Source organism: Sturnira hondurensis, unplaced genomic scaffold, assembly GCF_014824575.4.
Source record: "Sturnira hondurensis isolate 20B ecotype Veracruz unplaced genomic scaffold, ASM1482457v3 Scaffold0008196, whole genome shotgun sequence".
Taxonomy (NCBI): Eukaryota; Metazoa; Chordata; class Mammalia; order Chiroptera; family Phyllostomidae; genus Sturnira; species Sturnira hondurensis.
This window is the reverse complement of record NW_028080827.1, coordinates 15,915,577-15,940,845: the sequence shown is the minus strand read 5'-3', so window position 1 is coordinate 15,940,845 and position 25,269 is coordinate 15,915,577. Positions and strand designations below refer to the sequence as shown.

The window sequence follows — 25,269 nt, the reverse complement described above, 5'->3', positions numbered from 1 at the left end:
TAACTGCCGTTAATGATCCTGCACCCACCTGTGTAAGCGTATGTGTCTGTAATTGTACTTCTCATCCAATCCCAGGGGCTCCCACTGCTCCCTGCCCGGCCCCTTTGCTTTCTCTTATCTCTCTAATCTCTCACCAATGGACTTCACGTAACCCACTTATGCCTTCCCTTTTGATTGTAATGTATACGCTAAGGTGCAAAACTTCCATTTCCAGAGTGTTTTCTCAATTCGTTGACATTTGGCCTCCCAGTTTATTTGACTCAAACACATTTAAAAAAATTCTCTACATGTTTGAATGTTTCTTACATTGACACTTCCCTCCATCCTGGACTTCACCCCAGACTCCCATCCGCATTCATGTAGGTGGTAGTCAATTCCCTCCTGTTCTAGAGAAGTCAAAAGAGAGAAAAAACACTTCCAAGGGCTTAGACATCCCCAGTCACCGTTTTGTTAGGGGACACACTCCTCTTAGCATTTAGACATATCCCTGTTGCTACGGTGATTCTTCCTCACCCCCTTGCTGATTAGGAATGCCTCTCATTTTTCTGAGTCCGGGTTCTCCCAGAGAAGGACTCCGGCCAAGCCGTAGGCAGACCCTCGCTGCAGGGAGGAGGGCTGCTCTGGTCCGGGGAGGCTGCGTTTCCAGCTCGGCTGTGGGAGGCGAGCTCACCTCCCAGGGTTGGGCCCCACAGTGTTTGGAGAGGCACAGATGTGCTCTATCTTTAGCTGTGTAGCCTTCCAGCTAGGTAACGCCCACCAGCCACAGGGCCCCAGCTACTTTCAAAGGAAAATCATTGCATCTTCCTCCTTCTGCTCTATTTCTCCTTGGGAATTCCGCTGGAGTCAGCAGAGCTGCATAGAATTCAGAGGCACCCTTGGCCCTGCCTCTGTGGTTCACACACACCACCCCCCTCCACTCCCCGCCTCTAACACACATCTGCTAACCACGGTGCTGGCACTCAAGGTAGAATTTCTCTCGAGTGAGAAAAAGGCGTTCTCTGTCTCCCTCCCACCTTTCTCCCATCCCCATCAGACTTCCACACAGGTTCATTCCTTTAAAAGTTTATTTCTGGTGAATAAAAAAAATAATTTATGTGACCAGATCAACAGAGTAAAGACATTATGACACGCAGCAGAGGTTACCGTTCCTGTTTGCTTCTGGACTTTGCAGCTTGGGGAGAAGGTGGCTGAGCAGGACGAAGCCTCCCGGAACCAGGAGACCTGGGGGGTTGGGGGCTGACTCACACGTGGACACTAGCTGGAGGGCTGGGAGGTGGGCTCAGAGGACAGCCAATGATTCAAACCTCTTTTACAGGAAAAAAAGGTGCTTTGTTTTTTTCAAGCAGCCAACAGAAGCTCTGTCACATGGCTGTTCCTGATGACCATAAACATAACGTGCCCAGGCAGGTGCTCAGGAAGGCGGAGCAGTTGTCTCGGGGACTTTTAAACCTGATACTTGGAGACCCTGGAAGGAAAGACACCTTTCCCCGGGGCCACCTGCCCTGGGAGGTGACCTGAGCCCCTGGCACAGCTGTCAGGATTTGGGTTTCTGAACCTACTGCTTCAGCCCAAAGTGAACGTTTCCTGCCAATTCCTTGGCTTTCCTAAGGCTCGCAGCCCTTGCCGTGGTCAGCGGAGGGGCTGCTTCCTCCAGGAGTCTGAGAGCTGAACAGGCCGGCAGTCTGTCTGCGCTGGGGTCTTCGGGCAGAGTCTCCAGAGGCCCCGCCAAAGCCCAGAACTCAGAGCTGGGGGTGACTCGGGGCTCGCTGCCAAGTCCCCCAGGAGCGGAGGCCACGGCTTGCTCACCACTGCCCAGCTGCCTGGCTCTCGTGTGTCATGGCCTTGGGGTCACTCTGGCAGCGGCAGTGTCCACTCTCTTGGGGATGGGTGCATTTGGGTTTTTATATATTGATAAGTTAGAAATAGGCTTTGGTTGCTCATAAACTCACTGATTGATAAAACCCCCCAGAAAACAAGCAGGGGAGGAAGCCTAGGAGAAGCCCCAAAGGAGTTTCTGTGCTCTCGCAGGTGCTCTGGCACTCACCCCTCGAGGACGCATGTGGGCAGATGGGCCCATGACACCTGACTGGAGGGCTGCCCAGGACCCTAGGTGCCTGCCTGCATGGACCACCAGGGCCACATCAGACTGGACATGGGCAGAGTTTCAATAGGGCTGTTTAACTGGATGTGGCTTTAGCAGTCTTTTGAAAAGCAGAATCAACAAAATCCAAACTCCCAAATCACTGTTCTTAAGTCCAGGTCAGGTTCCTCTTTTGACGTTCAGAGACAGCAATTTCTGGGTCTAAGGATCAGCCTGAGGCTGCAAAGCCCAGTGCTAGCTCCCCAGCTGGGACACTCCCCACACTGATACGCCCCATGCTCCAGACCTGGGACTGGTTCACCCTGAAACCATCCTTTTGTTAGACTGTCTGCAATGAAAACTCACACCCACAGTGCAACTCATATCTGTGTTATTTCCCTTTGAAGAAGAACCAGAAGCCCCTCTTCAATGCCCCGGAGACACCTGTTGTAGCACCTATTAAATAACACCCAAAGCACAGCCTTTCCACCACTCATGAAACCAGGGAAGACAAGCCACAGGCCAGCCACAGCACATATGCAGGTGGACGAGGGAGGGACAGAGGAAAAAGCACCACACAGGTGTCTCAGCCGAATACTCCAGACAGGGGGATATTTGTATGGGTCCTACAAAAGTGAACTTGGCTCTAGGCCTGTCCTATGTCATTGTAAAGGACAGATCTCCCCACTTGACTCGCCGCTGGAGGTTTTTAATGACTCTGACGCAGGGACAGAGAGCTCACTGCTTGTCACTGCCTGGCTCCTGGGATGCTGGGATGTGATGGGGGACAGGTAGAAGGGAAGAGAAGCAACTGCACAGCCTGGAAGAAAAGGGGGCAAGGACAGGCCATGGAGGGGTGCCTCAGAGTCCTGTGATACGAGGGTGCTAATCTGGCTTGACTGTGAGCCTTCGGGTCTGGTCCTTAAGTCTCAGAAAGCACCCGTGCCTGTGTGCAGTGTCTCAGGGGAGAACCGCAGTCCGCAGGGCCCTAGCCCAGGGCAGAGTGTCCTAGACACACTCAAAAAGGGTGAGTGAAAACGTGGAAGCGTCCCTGAGAGGCCAGGGCTCCGCCAACCCACCTCCTCTTCAGAGGTGGTGCCTCCGCCCCCCACCTCCCTGCACGCTCTCTCTACCTGCTTTGTATCGACACATGTATTTCCTATAGCTTTGTACTTGTTTGGACTGGACAAAAAACTCTTATGTGCAGCACTTCCAAGTCTTTCACAGATATGGGAAACTGTCAAAGTTTAATTATATTTTAAAGCCATGACACGGGATAGAATCTGCTAGAGCAAGGCTGTTGGCAAGGTCTAACAGTGACACCTTTTGAAGACCAAAGCATCCGCGGTTCCCCTGGGTGGAAACTGGAAACTACACTGTGGACGGGGTGGGAGATGAGATGCCACATTACTGCAGAGAAGCGGAGAATGGCTGCCTTCCACGGCAACAGCCTTGAAACCCACGCACCCTCATTCCCATTTTTCCTCCATGAATTCTCTCAAAGATACTTGCTACCTGGGATTAGGCTCTGTCGGGAGTCAAGGCTCAGATCAAAGGTAAAATCGAGGCCTTTCAATACCCTTCAAAGAGGGGCTCTGAAAAAAGAGGGAGGAGAGAACCATACAATTCTGGAAGAGTGACATCTGGGACGATGGACTCTTAGGATAGCACGTATCTTCACTTATAAGACGCAGTAAAGAAAACTACCTTGTTAAGGTTCATACTGACTTTAGGATGCACCTAGATCTCAGAAAACATCAAGACATAGGAAAAACATCCATCTTGGGAGGGAGGAAAGGGGATAGACTTGTAAACAGACGCCTCCCAATTCTAGATTCTGACCACTTTAAGGACCGAGGGGCCACTGTGGGACTTGGTGGACGGAGTCACCCAGGAATTGCTTTATTTCAGCTGAATCCTCCCTGCCTTGGATGCCAAGAAGGGGGACGCTGCACTGCCTGTCATCTGCGGAACATGGGTTTGTGTGAATGCATTTGCACGAACTGAAACAGCCTATGCAGGGTAAGGAGCCCACACGTTTTATTACAGCCCCTCCTCACCAAGCCCTGACAGTCACCCCATACCTCTGCCCTTTGGATTACGGAGGAAAAAAAAAAATCATTCGATTTTTCTGGGCCACAGAATACAAGATGGGTCTAGATTGTACAAGGAGCTTACACACTGAGGCAAGAAGGCGTGCAAACAGGAGCAGGAATTCGTCACCCTCTGGGCGAGCCAGCGCTTGAAACGCAGGAGGACGGCCCTGGCCACCCTCCTGGAGTCTGCACCGGTTTGCGTTTCCGTCTCTTATCGGCCGTGCTCAACTCCAACTTCACCTTCTTCCGAGAGGGCGAAGGGTATCTTCAAATACCTATGGCATCAATGACTTCCTCGAGCCATCAGTTTTTTCCTGTTACAATTTCACAGAAGGCCCGGGAGCAGGCCCGGAGAAGGACCAACAGAAAGCGTAGGTGTCTGGGGACGACATAATACTGACTTCCCTTTTTTGGTAACAGTCCACGAAATGTGCACCCCTCTCTCCTGAGATCGGGTGAGGCACGAGGGGAGGTGGCGGAGGAGCTGTGGGGGGAGACACTGTACCGTGTGACGTCAAGATCATGCAGCCGGTGCCCGACGAGACGGAGGCGTGAGAATGAGCTCTCGGGGCCCTGGGCTGGCCCCGGGGGGCAAGCAGGCAGCTTCCGGGGAAGCGTCCAGCCTCTCAGGAACACTGTCTGTCCAGTTCTGGAAGAGCCGTCCCCTCGGGCTCGCCGTCTTGGCTCTGGCCTTAGCCTTCGTCCTCCCTCAGCTCCGTGGGTAGGAACTTATACTGCTGTTGGCGGATCTGGGCCAGCTTTTTCCTTGCTTCTTCCAGTTCGCGTTCTTTCTTTAGCATCTCCTCCTGGGCAGCGATAATCTGGAAGGAAAGCAATGAGCAGGATGGATCTAAAACTTTCTGGGAAACTGCCCTCCCCCTCCAGCGCTTGCCTTGGGAGCTCCCAGAGCGCCTGTGACAGGCGGGCACAGCAGAGCACCAGGAATAAGGATTCACTCTGGGGACCAGCCTCTGGGCTGCAGTTCCAATTTTGAGGTCGATGACCCGGTTGACCCAAGAAAAGAAGCTGACTTCTGGCCACTGACTTAATAGCAAACATCTGTGTCGTCCCTACTACGCACATAGCTCTGGTGGAAGACGTTATGTGGCATGACCCATCACCTTCTTGGCAGTGCCATGAGGTGTGCCCCAGTGAGAGGCCTGTTTTTCCAGTGAGGAACTGAAGCTGAGAGAGAGTCCACTTCCCTGCAGATCCCAGCTAGTGGGGCAGGACCTGGCCCAGACATTCCTGAAGCCAAAGCTGGAGTCATCAACGACTAGATGCCGCTCACATATTTATTTCATGCTTCTAAGGTGTGAGGGATATTAGTCATAGGTCTTATATGAAAAAGGTAAGTTTGTATTCAAGAAAGCTGAATAGATTTCTTTCCTGTAGGCCTTTTTAGAGCCTTTCCGTGGCCAGCGATCCTGGGATACTCTGAGGTGGGGGTGGAGTGCAGTATTTCACAGCCGTGTTTGATCAGGGACCCTTCTTCATGGGACTTCTCATGGGACTCGTGTACCAGGATACAGAACCTGGTGAAAGTGAACCCAGTGTATTTCCAATGGAGGGAGTGGTTTGGGAAGAACTAAGGAAGGCACGGAATGACTAACTGAGGAATGAGGGACAGGGTCTCGGTGCTCTTGGTACTCTAAGAAAACCAATCTCGTACAATGGATTTACATCAACACACGCCTTAACCTGCAAACCTGATTTCCTGCCATTTCTTCCTCATTCGTAAGCACTTGAATGCAACCCTGCATCATCAGGCTACTCTCTGATGACCCCACCTACTCTCCTAAAAGTTCTGGGCAGGGGCCATCACTCATGCTGTCTTTTGAGCCAAATATCTTGAGTGGGTAGCAGCTCCAAATGCATAACTCTATTTATGTAATAGCACTGTCTTCGATTTCTCTTCTCCTTCTTTTATAATAGAATCCCTAATTTTTAGCTAGGCACGTGACTACTAAGAATACTGCATTTCCCAGCCTCCTTTACAGCAAGGTTGGCCATATGACTAAACGCTGACGGATGGCACATAAGAGGAAGTGATGTACGCAACTTCTGGGCTGTGCCAGCCCCTCTCTTTATCTATTCTTGCAGGCTGGAAAGCCCAGGTGGTTACTGAGCTATCTTGGACGAAGTGGCCAAGAGCGATGTCTCGGGGAGGATTTAGCAATAGGGAGATAAAGTCTGGGTTGCAGAAACGGAAGAACCACCACACCACTCCTTGACTACTTATATCCAGTCTATCACGCGGGAGAAATAAACTTCCGCTTTGTTGAAGTAGCTGCTATAACACGGTGCCCATCATGAGAGCACACATGGATTTAATCACACACCTGAGCGATGCCCCCCACAAATTTTGTCTTCACTACTACATCGTCATCATCAGCTTTGCCAAAGGCTGCCTTCTGGGCTGCACGGACAAGATTGTCTGAGGCTCTTTTCACAGCATTTCCTGCCGCCTGGAGAGGCAATAAGACACACATCACACCATTAGAAACAGCCATGTGGATCTGGCAAGAACAGACATGAAAGTACAGTTTATGAGACTATGAATCTATTTCTTTATCAATTATAATGCAGAAGTTCTCTCTAGTTAGTACGCATCTGTCTGTCCATCTGTCCATCCATCCACCCACTGACTCTACCGACAATGGCACCTACCTAGTCTTAGTTCACTCACAGATGAATGAGATCCAGTCTCTGGCCCCCAAGGAACATGCACTTTTGAGGGGGGTTGCAATTAAGTACATAAATGATCGCAGCTCTGTGACATGTGTGTTAACGGAAGCACTCAGGGCTGCCTCCTTGGTCCAGAAAACCGCCTCCCCTGCCCCATTCAGCTTAGCCATACTTGTGGGCTCGGCTTGTGCACCCCTTTCTCGGTCCACCTCAGTCTCACCCACCCCATGCACCTTCACGCTTGGTGCTGACTTCTCTGTAGCCCCCACCACACTGTGGTTGCCTTTCTCCCTCCTGGACAGTGAGCGACTTGAAGACAGGGGCCGTGACTCGAATCTTTGCATCCCCAGCACCTGGCACAGTGGCTGCCCGGGGCTGGTGCTCTCTGAATGATTTTTGGTCAAACATAGGGACATGACAGCACTACCGACCCCTGCACGAAAGGGCTGAGAGCCCCGCAGTAGTAAGGCCTTTGCAGATGTGCTTTGGAGTCAGGGCTGGGCTTTACGCCACCCACTGCAGACTGGGCAACTGCTAGGGACAGGCAAAGAAGAGCTTTTCAGGGTGTGGTCTGGGTCTTCAGTAAGAGCTACAGTCGGCACTGGCTCCCTCTTAATGCTCGGGAAGCATGGCCCTGGGGCCTTGTCTTCTGCCACCTGAGGTTTGAGATTATCTTCTAGTGATGGTCCAGGCTTTGTTGTACCTCCTGATTCCTTGCCCAGCATGCTCAGAGTCAAGGATTTGTGCTTGGGGGTTAAACCTCAGAAACTTGAGCATTTTCTCATTCAAAGTTAACTGGCTCACCCAGCTGTGAGCTATTGTGACAAATAGGGACTACGAGGGCTTGCCCACGAGGGAAGGGGAAGCCAATTAATCTCTGACAAGTAGTCACTATGTGCTTATTCTCATAATAGCTTCCTGAGGTCAGAGCTCATCAGTCCACCTTTCTGACACGGAAACTGAGGTGAAGTAACTTGACTGAGACCCTGGAGCTGGTAAGTCGCAGAGCTGGGGTTTGAATAGACCCATCTAGCTCCAGAAAACCCCTGGGTCACCGGAAGTAAGTCAGACATGACATTACAGCAGCCACACACATCAGCAACAGTGACCGTGAGAGTGGTGCTGTGTGACACCCGAGACTTACGTGCCCTGACCCTCACGAGAGCCAGTGCAGGCATCTCACCCCCATTTTACAGATGAAGCAAACTAGGGCCTAGAAAATTCTGGGAGATTTGCATAAGATCATATACTTAATCCATAGCAGAGGCAGGACTTGAACCCCAGTCTTCTAACTTGGGATGTTTTTCTCAAAAGTGTTCCTCAAACCCAAGAACCACACGCTCGTAAACGTGCAGCTCCCCACCTACCCCCTGGGCTTATCCCAGGTGGCAGACGACGGTGAGGGAGGTGCGTCTGAGACCCTCAGGAGGACCGGGCAGCAGCAACGTGCTTTAGGACTTCCAAAACAACACGCAAGTTCTGAGCTTCGGGGGAACTGTTCGAACAATTCTGCCATCTATGAAGTTACTCATGACTTATAGAAATACATTTTAGCACATAATCTGCATTTTAACACACAATAAAAATCTAGGAAATTGGAAACAAAATGTTCAAAGCACAGGGAAATTGAGTCATAATTGGTTGATGCAATATCATGCAGTCATTAAAAATGAGACTCGTGAAGAATGGACCAGTTAGCTTTGCATAGAGAAATTATGAGGACTTCCTTCAAGGAAAAAGAAACGCATGATAAAATGTTAAGTGAAGAAAAGCAGAATGTCTCTTGCTATGATTACAACCAGACAGAGTCATTTTGTACACAGATAAACACAGGAAGAGAAAAATGATAATGTTTGACATGCGACAGTGTTGAGGCTACGTGACTCTCTCATCCTGACCTTTCTTTCACTGCGTTTGAAATATGGGACAACTAGAACCATTAGGAAAACATATGTTGTGGGAAGGACTCTATGGTCACCCTCACAAGCATGCTCTCTGGGCTCTGGGAAACCTTAGCAACGGGCTTGGATAAACGCTCGGTCCTCTCCCTGCCTTCCCCAGCAAGCAGCGAATGGGCGCCTCCACCGACCCACGTGCTGCCTGTGGGGTGAGCAGCACAAAGACGGAGACCTGGTGCCTGAGCCCAAGGAGCTGCGCGCCTTGTCGAGGGCAGATGTAAAGGTAAACGTGGCGGACCAGGGACTGGGAGCCACGAGAGTGGCTGGGGGTTCTGGCAGGACAGAGGCGGGACTGGCTGCCTGAGGCCTGGGGGTCAGGAAGGGATTCCTAGAGCAGGTGACTTTGGAGTTGACTGGAGAAGGACAACTAGGAGTTCCCCCTGCTGCTGGGCGGGGAGAAGGGCCCTGAGGCATGAGACCAGGAGGCTCCCAGGAGAATGCCGGTTTGGCGGGGCCGTAGGGCACAGCAGGCATGGTCGCACATGGTAGATAATGAGGAGCGTGGCACACGGCTGGCTGATGGAAGGCCTGGTGGATCATGCCAAGCAAGCGAGACTGTCCCCTCTGGCGACACTTACCCGCTCCAACAGGAGTATTTTCCCACCAGCATCAGTGACCATTACCTGTAGCCGCCTCATGGCCTCTGAATCCTGGTCGGCCTTCACTTTGCAGGCCACGAGCAGCTGGGCTGTGGAAGCAGCGACCTGCTTGGCCGATGAGATGAGCTTTTCCTCACTGGCATGTCCCTGAACGGAGGCGTTGGCCGCCTCACAGAGACTGCTGGTCGCAGCTGCCACCATGCGGGCCTGGGGACAGTCAACGGAGAAGTGACCCAAGGCCCAAACCTCCCCCGGGGGAGTCCCAAAAGCAAATGGGGAAGAAAGAGAAGGTGACTCACGGCAGAAATCAGCCCCTGTGACCACTGTCCGTCATCTGCAGCGTTGGCGGGGATGGAGCCCACCTAGGGGATGGAGGTTAGAAATTGGCAGTGAGAGCTGGGAGGCTTAGGGCAACGTGCAGCCCCCCAGACCCTATACTGCCTGGCACCAGAGGGAGGAAGACTCAGACCAGAGGCACCAACAGGAATTCCCACCATCAGCACCAGCATGAGAACACAGCACCCTTTCCCACAAGGGCAGGCCCTGGCCCCTCACACTAACACACTGGCTGGTTTCTGCTTGGGCCACAAGGAGACCCTCTGCAAGGCCCCCAGTGGCCTGTTTAGTTGCCAGGTATTGTGTTTCTGGGAAATGGCTCAGGAATTATAGATCAGGGCTGTCTTTACAGGCTCACTTCCTTTGCCGACCTTTCTCCACTTCAAACACAGGAGCCTGTGAGGCCTCTTCTTTCAAGGGCCAAGGGGAACTTAAATCTCTCCCAATCACAGAGCCTGCAGGCACGCTGTGATTATCTGGCAGATGATGCAAAAATGGGCAGTACATTCCTTTAGAACAATTAAATGCAGAACCTTAAGGAAACACAGACTGTTTCGTTGGGGTGGGAGGAGAATGAAGAGACTGGAAATAAGATGATCTCTGTTTCTATTTAGAAATTATGGCAACGAGTAAAATATTTTCTGTCCAGATGTAGAGGGAGTGTCTATGAGAGGAAATACCTTTATACTTGTGGGGGCTGCGAGAGAGGTAATACATGACTCTCTGTTTCAAAAATCATTTTTATCACTATTTTTTATCCTTACCTGAGGACATTTTTTCATTGCTTTTAGAGAGAGAGGAAGGGAGACAGAAAAACATCCATGAGAGGCAGAAACATCGATCGGTTGCCTCCTGTATGTGCCTGGATCAGAGATCGTACGTGCCCAGACTGGGGACTGAACTCGCAACCTAGGTATGTGCTCTAACCAGGAATCGAATCTGCAACTCTTCAATCACAGGATGACGCTCCAACCAACCGAGCCATACCAGCCAGGGCAGATGAAGACTCTCTCTATTTGAATATGAAACTGAGGGTCTGTCAGCAATGACAGGAATCACATCAGGGCTTTGTGAGAGTCAGGTAAACCCCAAGGTCCTGCATATAAGCTTAGAGTTCACCCAAGTCCAGCCGAACCTCCATTACCAACTTTTCAGCGCTTGAACATCTGAGTCCCTTGGAGGACAGGACTCTGCCACTTTCAAGCCAGATTCTGCAGACTCTCGCAATATGTCTGGCACAGACTTGGCCCTTTATCAACAAACTGGGGTTTTTAGGTAGGATATTCTTCTCAATGATCTTTTTTGGTCTTTGCATATTGATGGGTCAACACACACTTGGTAAGTAAGGTCAGCACTGTGCCACATCTTTGGGGGACACGTGAGAACATAAAGGAACAGACGGCATGCCGCTTGGGGAGGTGCACGTATGTTAACATTGAATTACACACCACACAATGGTTTAGCCAGAAAAGCCAGAGTATGTGGTCTGGGATTAAGACAGGGCTCGTTCACAAGAGAATTCCTGGGGAAGATGGACAGCCACTGCTCGGGCATGGCTTTCTGTCTGTGCTACACACTCTTGGGCCAAGACACACTCAGACCTGTCTCTCTGCACACTGACAGCAAAGGCCTTTTCCATGGCAAACAGAAGTGACTGACAGCTATGATGACCAAACTTCCCAAACCCCCAACCTGACCCATCGCAAGGGTTTCTGTACAGTCGTTGTATTTGAGCGGTTCTCTGCAGATACAATTTGGATGGGGTGGTTTCACGTGGCGTGGGAAACAAACAGGACACAGGGAGTAATTTAAATTGGAAAGCCTTGCCATAGCCAGGATTAGTCTAATACACTATTAATTCTTTGGATTAGTGAAAAAGAACTAGGCTTTCATGCTAATGCAGATGGAATGAGTGACTGAAGATGGAACAGATCAAAGACATTTCATATTTAAAACCGGACTGGCCTTTTGGCCAAGGGACTCAGGAAAACGGTAACTGCAGAGCTGGATAGCATTCAGCTACACGGCGCTAAAGAGTCAGCGGAGCCATTGGGGTTGGAAGACGGCGTTAGAAAGTCTTTAGTTACACAGCCATCCACCAGGAAAACACAACAGCTTATGTCCGTGAATAGCCTAGTGCACAGCGGGAATACCAGTGTCTTGTTCTGGTGTGATCACTGCCGGGGGTGATTTTTTCCTTAACCAGAAGCAGAGGAGAGGCCCAGAAGCCAAACCCTTCATTCCGTTTATCAGGTTTAAGCAAACAGAGTGTTCGGGCAGTGGGGGCAGACGGGCAGGTCAGCGACAGAAGGCACTGCACTGGTTTCCTTGGTCAGGCCAAAGGCCTTCAGCTCTTTTCCTCACAGGCTCTCAATGTGTGGGCTCCCACCGCTTGGCCGACAGGGTTTACCCACCTTTCCTTGGGCCACCAGCTCTCTCTGGGCTGCCGAGGCTGACTTGACCAGGGCACTTGTGGCGGCAGCAATGGATTTAGCAGCTTCCAAGATCTGTTCTTCAAAATCCAGAGTCTCATCTGCTTGCTACAACCGAAAGAGAACAGCGTCACACGCAAGTCATATCCACGGAGGGCACCCTGTGCCAAGCTACTTACTGCTCGGTCACCTGGCTCTTCATCTGTCTTTGCTTTTGGTTGGCAAACCACACCCAGGCTGAAAGGCCTACACTGCCTCCCCGAGTCCCCTCTCCAAAAGGCAAAAGCCACCAGCACTGACATTCTGCCCAAATGTTAACTCAGGAAGTTCTAAGGCTATTTTTCCAGGCCAGAATCTTTAAAGAGAAAAATCCACCGTGAATCAAATATCTCGAATGGTTCCATCAGTATCAATAACCAAAACCAAAATAACCAATAATCAAAATCCAAAGTGGCGGTGGTGGCACCTTCTTTCAGGGTTTAGGGCTCAAAAATGGCTAGCAGTCATGAAGAACCTTAGTTTTCTGGGGCAAAAACAAAAACAAAGTAGCATTTGCATTTTTGTGCCTGAGCGCGGAGAGAGTTACATACCAACCGAAACCACCCCGTGATGGCAAAGAAACCCGCCAGGTGGAGCCTGCTCAGTCCCCTGGCTCCCAGGGCCCCGCTGCACCTGGGGAAGGACACTGGCCACCACTGCGTGGGTGCTGCCAGCTCAGGGGGACTCTGCTGTAACTTGGCCACCACCATGCCCAGTGCAACCCGGGAAGTTGAAGAGAAGCTCCTGGGGAGTGGGGCTGGGTGGGGGGGCACCACCATTTGGGGTGGTCAGACTAGACAACGTTCAAGGTCCCCTGTGGCACTAATAGTTCGTCAATATGCTAAAGCTCTCCTGGGGCCCCAGAACGTTGAAGATGTGGCGGGTACCTTTCAGGTACTAGTGATGGTCAGGTGTAGCAATACTTTTCTTTGCACCTGTGTGGTAAAATACACCTAAAATTTATCCTTTGGACCAATTTCAAGTGTATGAGTCAGTGGCATTAAGTACATTTGCAGTGCTGTACAATAGTAATAGGGTTTTAAAAGTGCCTACTATGTGCCAGGCAGCTTGTTTAGGCACTTTCATGTCATTAGCTTGTTTTTCACCAAAACACAGGAAAAAACTCCTGCACTGTAGGTATCCATATCCTTATATTTAGTGAGAAAACTGAGGCTCAGAGAAGTGAAGAACCGGGCTCCATGTCAGGTGGCAGCAAGAAAAGTCTAAATCAGACTTAAACCTAAAACTCTGATTCCACCATGATACGTTTTACTAGTCAAGGGCCACACCCCCCGCCCCTCCACTGCCCAACCCGGGCATCAGTGAGGAATAGTTTGGGGTCAGAGGCTCCGAGTTCGCTCACTAGTGGTCCCATGCGAGACATCAAACAGGATGGATATGTGGGCACAGTTCTTTTCTACTGCCCTGTTCTTAACGATCACATCTTCATTCAGGAGAGCTGCCGATCTCATTTTCGTTTTACGCCCACATTATCAAAGTCACGGTGCAGTGCACACACAGTGGGTCTGAAGGGCAGCAGCGGCGTGTGAGAGGCTCGGGGACCGTTGCCACCGGACAGTCTTTCTTTTTTTCTGACAGTCTTGCTTTAGGAGCATTGGGGACAGGAATGGATTCAGTTCCGGTGGAATCATTTTGGATTCTTCATTATGGGGTGGGAGCGGGGGAGTAGCAATAGTGGAATATGAAATTTATTTACTGAAATACAAACATGACTCATTATAAGGTGCTTTGGTGTGAAAGGTATTGTCATACACAGGCCCCGAAGACATACATAGGCTCTGGTGCATGTGTTCAATGATCTTGAATTAATAGCTTTTTGGAAAATTCATTCTGCAAAAGAAAGTCAAGCACACATAACAGAGTAAGGCACTGAGGAAACCACAGACCTTTGGAGGCCACCGCCGGGAGCCCCCTCCTCACTTTGCAGATCAGAAAACGGAAGCCTGAGGTGTCTCCCAAAAGTCTCCTGGACTCCTGTCTCAGGGGCCCTCGGCTGCACTATGCGTTCTACAATTTAGTCCGCTTTACAGGGTGGAGTGCCCACCAGAAGATTTCTGATTTCCCAAATTTTAGGATTCATAAAGATGGAATCTCCTTAAAATGAAGTGCTAACTCTAAGCATGGATAATGTGATGAAATCATTACAACTGGTTTGAAAGGCCTCTCCCAGGCCTGCTGCTGCCTGGCAGGGCTTTTGTTTTTGTTTATTATTATTATTATTATTATTATTATTATTATTATTTCATCATCATCATCATCACCATCATTTTTTTGGTAAAACACACGCTTAAAATAGATTGATATTCCACTTCAAAATATTTTTGACACCCACTGATTTTTCTTGCAATGGCAACTGCTGTAACTCCCCTTGATGGATTTTTAGTTTTCTCTCCATAACATCTCCATGCTTTAAAACGGCCACAGCAGAAAGCCTTATTTCTGGAAGACATGTGCTCTGATAAAAAAGTACTTGAGAGCTTCCCAAGGAAGGCTGAATAGAGCCGACTGGGATGGCAACTAGGACGGAAGGTGAATGTTTGGATGCTGCCGTCTGGGCAGAGTGCCGCTCGCCTGCCCGCTGGGTGCAGGCCGCTCTGCAGGCAGATTATCCCGAGTACTAACCCGGCCCTGTCTTTCCTGCGGCAGACAGACACCAGCACCCAAGGTATCCTCGCAGCACACAACTTCTAGCCTCAGAGGAAACGGGGTCTCCTCGTGCCTGGGAGGCTTGGTGAAAAGGCGAGCACCCGGTCAGTGCCCCCATCAGCTTTGGCTCCCACCAGCCCAGAGGATGGAACTGGAGAGAAGGGTGGCGAGGTGGCCGGAGAAGAGAGGAGGGCATACATGGCTTAACCGCATCACAAAAAAGGGGAGAAACAAAGTTGGCTTGGTCTTTGAAGGACTTCAGTGTTTCTGCTCCCATACCCCAACAACTGGAGCCATTAAGACTATTAAAACAATTATAACTAATCCTATGCATGTAGTTACTTATATTTCTTTAAAGCAGGGGTGTCAAACTCATCTTCGCCGGGGGCCACATCAGCCTCGTGGTTGCCTTCAAAGGGCCGAATGTAGTTTTAGGACCGTATAAGTGTAACTACTCCTGAACAGTGAAGCAAGAGCTCGGTGCTGCCACTGGTAGAAACAAGGTGCTGGGCTGGATGAAAGGAGGTGGAGGCTGGATTCAGCCCTTGGGCCTTGTGTTTGCCACCTGTGCTCTAAAGCTACTCACATCCAGCAAAGGTGATGAACTTAAGGAAATGTTTTCATGAAGTGGGCTAAACTGGTGATAGCTTTTGCAGAATCACCAAGGATCTGGTTAAAGCTGCAGACTGCGTTTCAGTAGGTCTGGGGTGGGGCCTTGGAATCTGCATTTCTAACGGAGGTGTTCCGGCCAACCCTGTGGGAAATGCTGGCCTGGGTCAAGGAAAGATAGACACTCGCCAGCTGAACCCTACCAGCCTATGATCTCTGCTAGGGCCCAGACTGTTTTATTCAATGTATATCTCTTGAGCACAAAATCAGACAGAGCAGCCCATGTGACGAAAGCTTGGGGAACGAATGTATTTATGCAAAATGAGCCTCCCGAGTTCTCGAGTTCAGCCAGAGGATGGTTAGAGAAGGAGACGTGCACTGAGTGCGTGTCCACATCAACAGCGGTCCCCTCCAGGTTCCTGGGGGGTGAAGGCACACGCGTCTGGGCACAGGCTCCTGCCCATGTAAAGCCGCGGGCTGTTGATTGTACGCTCTGCCTGCATCCCTCCACTGACCTGCACAGTTGGTGACAGTTCGTGGGGCACGTACAGATGTAACACAGTGGCACTTTTGGCCCTGTGCAAAGAGGCTCTCAATAAAATACTACTGGGTAAAATAACAGATGTGCAAACTGAGAATCTGTTCTGCTTCATGACGGGGTTGGCTGCAGCCTCTGAGTCCTGAATGTATTCTCTCGTCTTTTGTATGGGTTCTTTCCCCTCGCCCCTCCACTCGAAAAGACTATTGGCCAGGTCACCACTAGCTCTTAACAACAGACTAGCCAAGGATGCCATTCTCCTCACCTTAGCTTTTTTGTAGCTTTGAGAAGGGTTTAAGCACCCTGTTGCTGCTATTTTCCTGCTTGGTGATCTTAGGTGGAGCTCCCCTTTTAGAGTCAGTGGTCGGGGGAGCTTTCCCTGGGGAGGGACCACACTCCGGGTTGGCTCCCCACAGCTTCGAGAGTTTTACTGATTGGTCTAACGTTCAGTGAGCTGGAGGTTTCACTGGGGTAGTGGAGGGGGAGGAGGCATGGAAAGGGAACAGAAAACGGGAGGCTTTTCTTCATTTTTGAAGTCTCTTTTGCGTTTCAAGGATTCCGAGAACACGGCCTTCGCAGCAATTCATTCGCTTGGCCAACCCCCTCCCTCCTACCCATCCGGTGGGGCTGCTGTAAGCATTACTATCCATGGAGCATAACTGACTCCTAGTAAATGGTCATTAACTACCAGCAAATAATTTCATTATTATTTCTACTACTATGTATATTTTTTTATGGTCTTAAAATTTTTTTTTTCAGACTTTGGGCTAAGCTAGTCTGTTTTCCCTTTCCGAACACTGTTTGCCACTCAATTCTAGTAACAGTTCAACCTGCCTTTTCTGATTAAAACCTAAAATAGTTATAAATAAAAACCACAAAGATAAAGTAGGTGTCCAGTGACACATGATACAGACGGGTACTGCTTGCAGCCTCTCCCTCAACACCCAACCAGGGGATGGATAAGCCGGGTTTTAGTCACCGACCTGCACTTTCCGATCGTGACTTTGAGGCATTCACTCCCCCTCTCTGACAGCAATCCATTTCTGTCTGTAACGTGAGGAGCAACCCAGCCCTCCTGGTGCCTCACAGCTTAGACAGGCCAACCAAACCCTTCTCAGAAGGCACCGACTGAAAGAAGCAGGGAGTAGTTTCTCCCCCTTCCTCTTGGTTGGCCTCTTCAGGGAGGAGCCCTGCATCCTTCCTGCCGCGTCCTTACCACCTGCCCCGTCCTTACCACCTGCCCCCGGCCCGTCCTCCCCGACAGGTCCCTGGGCATGGGCGGGGCAGAGGAAGAGTGCTCCCATCTGTGGTCCTCTTTCCTTCCCTTTTCTTTGGGAATCACACCCTGCAACCCTGCAGCCCCTCCCCTCAAGGAACTTGAGGCAAAGGAGCTCTAGTCACCCACAGAAGATGGCCAAACGGTCACTTGCCCTGATTTCTGTCTCCCTCACTGAAACCTCTGAGAGACTGCCTTGCTGAGAGCTGATAACCATGGTCGTAGCTTTTCTCATCACTGGCCACAGAGCCAATGATAACTCATGGTCCCATCTTCCCAGTTATGAATCATGCCTTGTTCTGGGTCACTGAAAGTCTTGCAGAATGTTTGCCGCTAGAAACAAGGTCACAGCACATCAGAAACTATATATACATATGTGTGTGTGTGTGTGTGTATGTGTGTAAGGATTTTACATATATATGAATTTTAAAAATTCTTATATATAAGAATATATATATTCCAGCAGAAATAATGCCTTTTTATTTCAAAATCATAAGCATGCAGTTCTGCAACATAATATCACACTCAAGCACACCATGTGACATTTTAGGTGAAATGTTCAAATTGAAACTATAAATTATACCCATATTATTGCCCTACCAACCACATTCAAGCAGGCATTACTTCTGTCGGACCATTTATACAGCGTATATTTTTAAAGTATGAACATTTTGAATATAATTCAAATGTCCCCAAGGGAAAAAAGGAAGCCAAACCAAACAGCCCTGCATCAAGAGGGAGGCGTTTCCTGCCAGTTGGAAGTGGAGTGGAACAGGCAGCCACATTTCTCCGTTTTTTGTAGTGAGTTTGGCTGCTACTAGTTTGCTTCTGGAATGGAATTGAGAGGCGCCTGGGGGGAGACCTCAGCCTGTAAACAAAGACCCAACAGCACCAGAGCCAGATCAGCTTCTCTTCTGGAGAACCCATGGGTGGGGTGTGTTTAAGGCCACTGCCCTAAGTAGTTCAAAGGGCCAAGAAGGGCTTAGATCTGAACACAGGGCTCTGGCCCCCTCCTCCCCCTCCCAGGGCTGCCCTGGTCTCGAGGAGGGTTCCAGGGAAACTGTAAACAGGCAACGTGGGTGACAGAGAGAAGGCACTGACAGGTGGTTATGCCTGCAACCTGGGGAGGGACCACCTTCTGCATCCAGACGTGGAGTAAACGCACCTCCACACATTGTCCCAGACCCAGGGAAAAGGCCTGGGTTCGCACCACTAGTATCTTGGGAGCGGTTTGCCCACAGCAGCCACTGTTTAAGTACTTTTTTAAAAAGTGGAAAGTAATGCCACTGAAATGACTCTGATTGCTATTGCTGTTTGATGGAATAACTCTTAAAGATTTTGTGCTCTCTCTCTCTCAAAAAAGAAAAGGTCCTCGAATATCTATATAGGAAACAAGGACAAAGAAAAGGTAACAGAATTCTTTTCAGGCTTAATCAGATGCATTTGTTACACTGTGAGCCCCTTGATATGAGTCCCCCGCGTGTCTGAGGAGGGTCTGACTAGGAACCACGGTCCTACTGGTGGGGAGTTACCTGAGAACATGCGCTGGCCGAGTTCCCCACACACCTCCACTTTTCACACCCTATTCGTCTCCTGTTCTGGAAACAATCAGCGGCAGATAAGCCCAGAGCCCCCCGTTTGGCCCTATAGAAAACACTGTATCCGCTTTTCCTCCTCCCTGTTCATCTGGTTGCCTCTCCTACTCACCCTATCAATCAGTATAGCATGCTGGTCGATAGCAAAATTACCAAAAGAAACAAGAAAACCACATCAATAGTAATGAATGGGCTTCACCGGAGGGTCCCCTTAGAACTGCATTTTTCTTTATTCACAAGAATGTGCTGCCTCTTTTCCCTGACCATTTGCCATTTTGGTCAAACAGCTTAAAGTGCACCGAAAACACCAAACGATGTTCTCTAGCGGGAGAAGGTGGCACTGATCTTGGCGATGGATGTCTTGAAAACCGTCTGAAAACACCCCTGACGACACACACTGCTGGACCACTCGTCTGTGGGAAGGAAGAGCTGCTGAGGGCGAGCTCTACTTTTCAGCTCCCAAAGCCAGAACTCCCAGGCTGCGTGTTCCTTCTTTGTCATCGCTTCTCTGCTCCCGCAGCCACCGGGACCTGTCACTCTGCATTCACCCCGCATTCACCCCAAGCAACCTAGCGATGGCTCCTAGACATTACCATAGGAAGCCTTCCTGAGCCACCTGTCCGGGGGATCACCTGCACCCAGGAGGGCTCTTTAAAAGCACACTTCTTTTCTCCTCCCCAAAGCTGAGCTATGAGCTCGCTAGTTCTCTTTGCAGGAAGCAGTGCTCACAGTCTCGTGTTGAGAGCGATCGGAATGTACTCATACATACTTCACAGGCTCCTCTGTGAGGAAGGGGTCAAAGTCAGCCAACGGAGGCAGTTACGTGCCAGAAAAAATATTTCATAATCCTGAACTTCCTCTTGCACCCAATTAGGCTATGGAATTACTCTCTGATTGTCGGCTTAGTCTAAATAGTGTCAACTTCTACTGACAAACCTATAACAGGAAATTCGACAGACAGAGCACAGTCCACACCTCATTATCTCTATTAGATACATTCAGTGCTCACCGTGGTCTGCACGAAGCCCAGTGAGTCACCATCCACACAGCTGGTGTGGCCGATTTGGTTCATACATTTTGTTACTGTGGGTGGGCAGGAAAGTCAGATAGCTGATTTGTGCTTGTGCCTTTGCTGAAAAGTCAATGACGAAAATCACTGATTTCTAAACTGAAGATCAGGGTGAAAATGAACTAACATGAAATAGGAACCTAGATGTGTTTGGAGGGTACAGTCCTGACCTTTATTTCATGTCACAGACACAGGCAGGACCTGCCAGCTGTCCAACGAGCATGGCCCTTGAGGGACTCATCACGGCAGAAACTAAGCCGCACATAATATCTCAGGCTCTTATGACACATCAATAATTATGATTTGCTTCCATAACAAAATAAACTAGCAATACTGATACAGGTTTCAAACGCTACAAGAAGAAATGGAATGTAACATAATGAAATGTAATGGACCCTCCATTTTTAAGTCCACTTGTGATTTTAACACGTTCTTTCCTGTCGCCTTATAAACTGTATTAGGAACCCCCGGAGACAGGGCAAGACACTGTAGGAATATGTTTGATATATAGTTGGATTAAATAACAACCTAATATATCAAACATATCACACAGAGGCCTGCAGAGAAGGCATCCAGGTCTGACTGAGCTCTAGAACAGGCACGGTGCTGCAGGCTGCGCTGGTTGCAGGGGTGCCACCCTGCGCCCCTCACCTGTCTGCAGAGCGCAGTCTGTCTGCCAGCAGGGAACTGGCGCCATTAGCGATATCGTAGGCACGCGCACCAGAGCTCACCAACACGCTCATTTTGCCTTTAGACCATCTTCCCAAGCAAACGGTGGACTCAATAGGGCAAGCTTATTTGTTATTTGTTATTCATGTCTGGGAGATTCCAGGCAAAAAGAGATGCTTAAGTTTTAAGGGCCTGAAGCAGGAATAAACCAGGAATCATCTTCATGAACCACAGACTATTCTACTTTTAAATCAGGCAACCTGAGGATGCGGGGAGCAAAATAATTTAAGCAAACACATTGCCCAGCCCCAAAATTATTCCTCAGAGCAGTATGAGCGTGGCCCAGTTCTGGAAGGAAAGTGAGTTCACTCCCTACTGAGGGCCTGTGCGTGGTGTACAGAGTTAGAGGAATAGGGATGCCCTAGCAATGGCTTATTCTCGGTATACTAAGTTCTGTTGTCTTTTCAGGTTACGGGAGAGAATGGAGAAAAGTGAGTAATCTCAATGACTGGTTGACTTGGCTGTAAAAATGGGAATCTTTTTTAAACTGGGGAAATAAATTCCTTGTTAAAGCCAAGGAAGATATTTATTTCATGCAGATATTCCCACAGACCAGATGGCCCTCCCAGACAGGCACAAACTATGGTTTGGGGTTTGTATGTGTTGTGCTGATTGGCTTTGTTGACTGATTCATGAGTCAGGCAGAACCCCACCTGGTAAACAGAAAGGTATTCTCACAAGCCTTGGTTTTGGTTGATGGGTTCTTCAAAAACAGTTTTATAGCTGATATAAGCTATGTGGTGGGGGCTTCTGGTCACGGGGCAGAGAGGGACTTCAGATCATTCTCAAACACTCTAGAAGTTCCAAGCACCCTTCCTAACAGGAAGGTGGGAGAGACCTAAAGCAGGGGGCGCCATAATGAAATGTAGGGACTCAAATCAACAGTTAGGTGAACGATGACCTTAGCCAAAGGCTGTCCATAGAAAAAGACAAACAAAAAATGTTGTAAACACAAAGGCTAAATGGTCCTGGGCAGTGTGGGAAGTGCCCGCGAGCCCATTCATCACTAATAAGTGCTCTTATTATGAAAATAGAGGCCCTCCCATCACCCTAGTCCCACTGTTCTTGTACATCCCCCACCTGTTTCCCTTACACACAAGTGGTCTTCACAGAGCTGTCACCATAATGAGTGCACAATTCTGCACTCTGTTCCTTTTCTTAAACTTTTCATTATGCTGTGAGCATCTTCTTAACGTGACACAGTCTTATCAACCATTGTTTTTAAGAGTTGAGTACTTTTCCTTCAAGGAGACACACTCAGGGCACATCCAACTTCTCACCGCTATAAACAAGGGAGAAAGGAACGAACCCCCCCCCCCCCCCCCNCCCCCCCCCCCCCCCCCCCCCCCCAGCATTCTTCCTCTCAGGGCTTCCTCCTCAGGACAGATTCCAGAGTACAGGCCAACCCAAACCTCCCCCGGGGGCACTGCACCAGCCTCTCCGACACTGGGTGGGCCACGAGGAAAGGCATGGACTAGAACTGCCGCCCAGCAGGAGCCCACACACACTGCCCTCAGCTCAGTCCTGCCCGAGCCCTGACTGACGCGGGCCAGGCTGCCTGCCTCTGGTTCTGCGTCGGCAGAGCCGGCGGGTCCCAGTGCCGCCCCAGGGACTTGCTGCATGGCCCAGATGAGTGAATCCATGTAAAGCCCCTGGAACATTGCCTGGCACATGCTGGGCACCCATCAGAGGAGGCTTGTGTTCCGCTTGCTCTTTCTTTTCTCTTTTTGCATAGGCCATCAGCTCATGGCTCTGTGGAATAATTTTTATTTCAGGCATTTTCCTAGGAGGTTAGTAGATAAAAGTCCCAGAAGCCTATTTTCACTAACAGGGCCACAGTTTACTATGTGTTATTGTTCATCAGGCACTGTGTCCTTAAATTAGCTCATTTGTTATAATAACAATCCTATGGGGAAGGAACTCTAATAACTTTGTTTTTTCGGATCAAAAATCATCAGGCAAATAAAGGGCCGGCAGAGGGAAACCCAGAGTCAGAGACAGACAAGGACACAGAGGGACGTGGCAGAAGGGCAAAGGGAGCAGGGTTGGGACAGGGGCTCCCGGAATATGGTGGCACGTCAATGTTAAACTGGCACCAGGCTGATTCCCAAGGAGAATGAGTGTCAGCTGACGTGACTTCAGCATTAGCAGACAGAAGCTTTCCCAAGAGAGGCCACTTGTATGGAAACCACGTACAGAAGGGGAAAAACAAATTAAGCATGAGGCCTGTGGATATTCGTCAGTGGTTGCTGTTTGCTTCTTCAGCTGAAAGTACATTTTCCGTTCACAATTAGCTTGATTTACAAAGCACAAACAGATATAACAGAAAACGGAGTGGCTCCTATAGCCACACTTCGCTCGAGTGAGTTAAACGATATTTTGACGAGAAAAGAACTTAAGTGTGTTTGCCACGTCTAGAGTGACTGCGAGGAGATGGGTTCTAAGAATTCCCTGTAGCTGCACGGAGTCGCCGGGCCCACGGGTTCTTCCCACGCGGCATGGACCCAGGCACCGCTCCCCGGCGGGCTGGCGGGTCCCAGCACTCGTGCTGCACCATTCGGTCTGACAACACAGGTGGAGTTGTAGGTCGACACGCAGTGAGGGGCTCCACTTTTTTTGAGGGGAAGAGACCGATTTTATTTGCCAATGCATTTGAGCCCTTGGGAGGGAGGTAAGTTTACAGGTACCAGAGGGACTTGCTTGAATAGACCAGAAAAGAGGCCCCTTTGGTTCAACTACCTTCTCATGGTGGGAGGAGGGCGGAGCTGGGTGGCAGGTTATAGTTTCTTAACAGGGTTGGGCTTGGCCCCTGGACAGCACAAGCTCACCGTCCTTTCCACTTAACAAACATCCTCCCTACTGTGCAAACTTAGTGGCTGTTTCTCTAAACACATACTCAGGGTCTCAAGTTCTAAATACTTATCCAGACGACAAATGTAGCTGGAAAATATACACCATCCAATCACAGTCTCCAACATGCACTGAAAAAGTTGATTACAGGTGTACCTCTGAGAGTCGCACGGCCCTCCTTTAACTCTTAGAAAAGGAGAGACCTGGTGTTGCTATTTCTCTCTTAAAGGGACATGGAAACCAGAAGAAGGGAGGGGGACCATCTGACATTCAGTAATAGGGACTTGTTTAAGGAAGCATCCAGCACCTGCTTTATATGTGATGGAACTAAATCGAGATCGTAAGTGCCCAGGTCTCCCTATGGATATCCAAAGGTATTTCTCTGGGGGGTTAACCTGAGACGCTCTCCCACTGGCCTCACAAAAGGTGCTGGGCAGGGGGAGCAGGTCTGCAGCTCGCTAGTCTAACCACTGGGACCAGGACGAGCTCCCTGCGGCAGACCCAGCTCCGTGTCACGGCTGCCCACCAGAAGGCCTACTGATGACATGAGACAAACGGCCACACACGGACACTCACTTTTGGTTTTGCTCTTGGCTTCAGTTGCTCTAACTTCTTAGCTGCAGCCTCAATGGATGCTGCAGCCCCCAGCAATTCTGTTTCTGCAATGACGGTTGGGTCTTCGGGATCCACCCACTCTGTTCCTAAAATCAGTCAAAAGAGGGTCATTCTTGGTAGCTGCAGACCTCAGGGCACTGGCTTAACTACAAACAATATCTGGATTTGCACTCGGAGAAGTTCCATGAGCCCACTAACTGCACTGTCCTGAGGGATCGACTCTGGCCCTCAGGGATCAGCTGAGGGGCGCTGTCTGACCCGGGTTTTCTCCTTGGCCATGTGCACAGCCCTACCGCAGGAGCATCCATCAGCGACAGTCTCGAAACCAAGACCTCATGGACCAAGGCCAGCTTGAACATGACTCTGACTGCTAACTTCAGGCCCATGACTGTAAGCAAGCACGTTCAGGAGACTCAAGCCTATGCCGAGTCAAAGAGCATTACTACGCTCTTCTTCTGAGCACTCACGAGGAGTGGACACTCACCTCAATTCAAACACAGGGAAAGGGTGGGGAAACCTTTCCCTGGTGAGTTGACTGCTTCTGTGGGACCATGAAGGGGTGTGCCAGCAGTGTGCCCCGATGGCACCATTTTTTAAACACGAAGGGTATTATTTAAATAAGAATAAATATTCTGATGAATGAAAACACAGATAAAATAAGTGGTGAGACCCTTAAAAAGGGTCTAGAACAGTTCTAGATGGATTATTCCAGTGGTCTCCAACATTTTTGGCACCAAGGGCTGGTTTTGTGGAAAACAATTTTTCCACAGACCTGAGTGGGGGAAGGGTGGTTTCGGGATGATTCAAGTGCATTACATTCAGTCTCACCTCCTGCTGTGCGGCCCCGTTCCTAACAGGCCTGCACTGGTACAGGTCCATGGCTGGGAGGTTGGGGACCCCTGGACTAAGTCATTTAACTTCTTAACATAAAGACTGGAGAAAAGACTTGCTTCGGGAAGACATGACTTTTTCAATCTAACTCCACTGCCATTTGCTTTTCGGACTGCAGATGCTAAGAAAAGGCTCATGTTGCTGCGCATTTTCTCTGCTCGGTTCACCGGCACTGCCTTGGGGTGGCACCCCATGAAAGGAC

General features: G+C 49.8%; 1 protein-coding gene across 3 annotated transcripts in view; it reads right to left on the bottom strand.

The window, feature by feature from the left end:
* Positions 1-1,046: 1,046 nt before the first annotated feature.
* Positions 1,047-25,269, bottom strand: part of TLN2 (talin 2) — a 412,810-nt gene continuing 388,587 nt past the window's right edge. For all 3 annotated transcript variants that reach the window (XM_037054035.1, XM_037054036.1, XM_037054037.1), the window contains 6 exons: positions 24,138-24,262; positions 12,172-12,297; positions 9,721-9,783; positions 9,446-9,628; positions 6,519-6,644; positions 1,047-4,997 (listed from right to left, as the gene is read on the bottom strand). In XM_037054035.1, the coding sequence (XP_036909930.1) occupies positions 4,869-4,997; positions 6,519-6,644; positions 9,446-9,628; positions 9,721-9,783; positions 12,172-12,297; positions 24,138-24,262 (752 nt within the window). In that variant the 3' untranslated portion in view covers positions 1,047-4,868. The remainder of the gene's footprint in view (positions 4,998-6,518; positions 6,645-9,445; positions 9,629-9,720; positions 9,784-12,171; positions 12,298-24,137; positions 24,263-25,269) is intronic.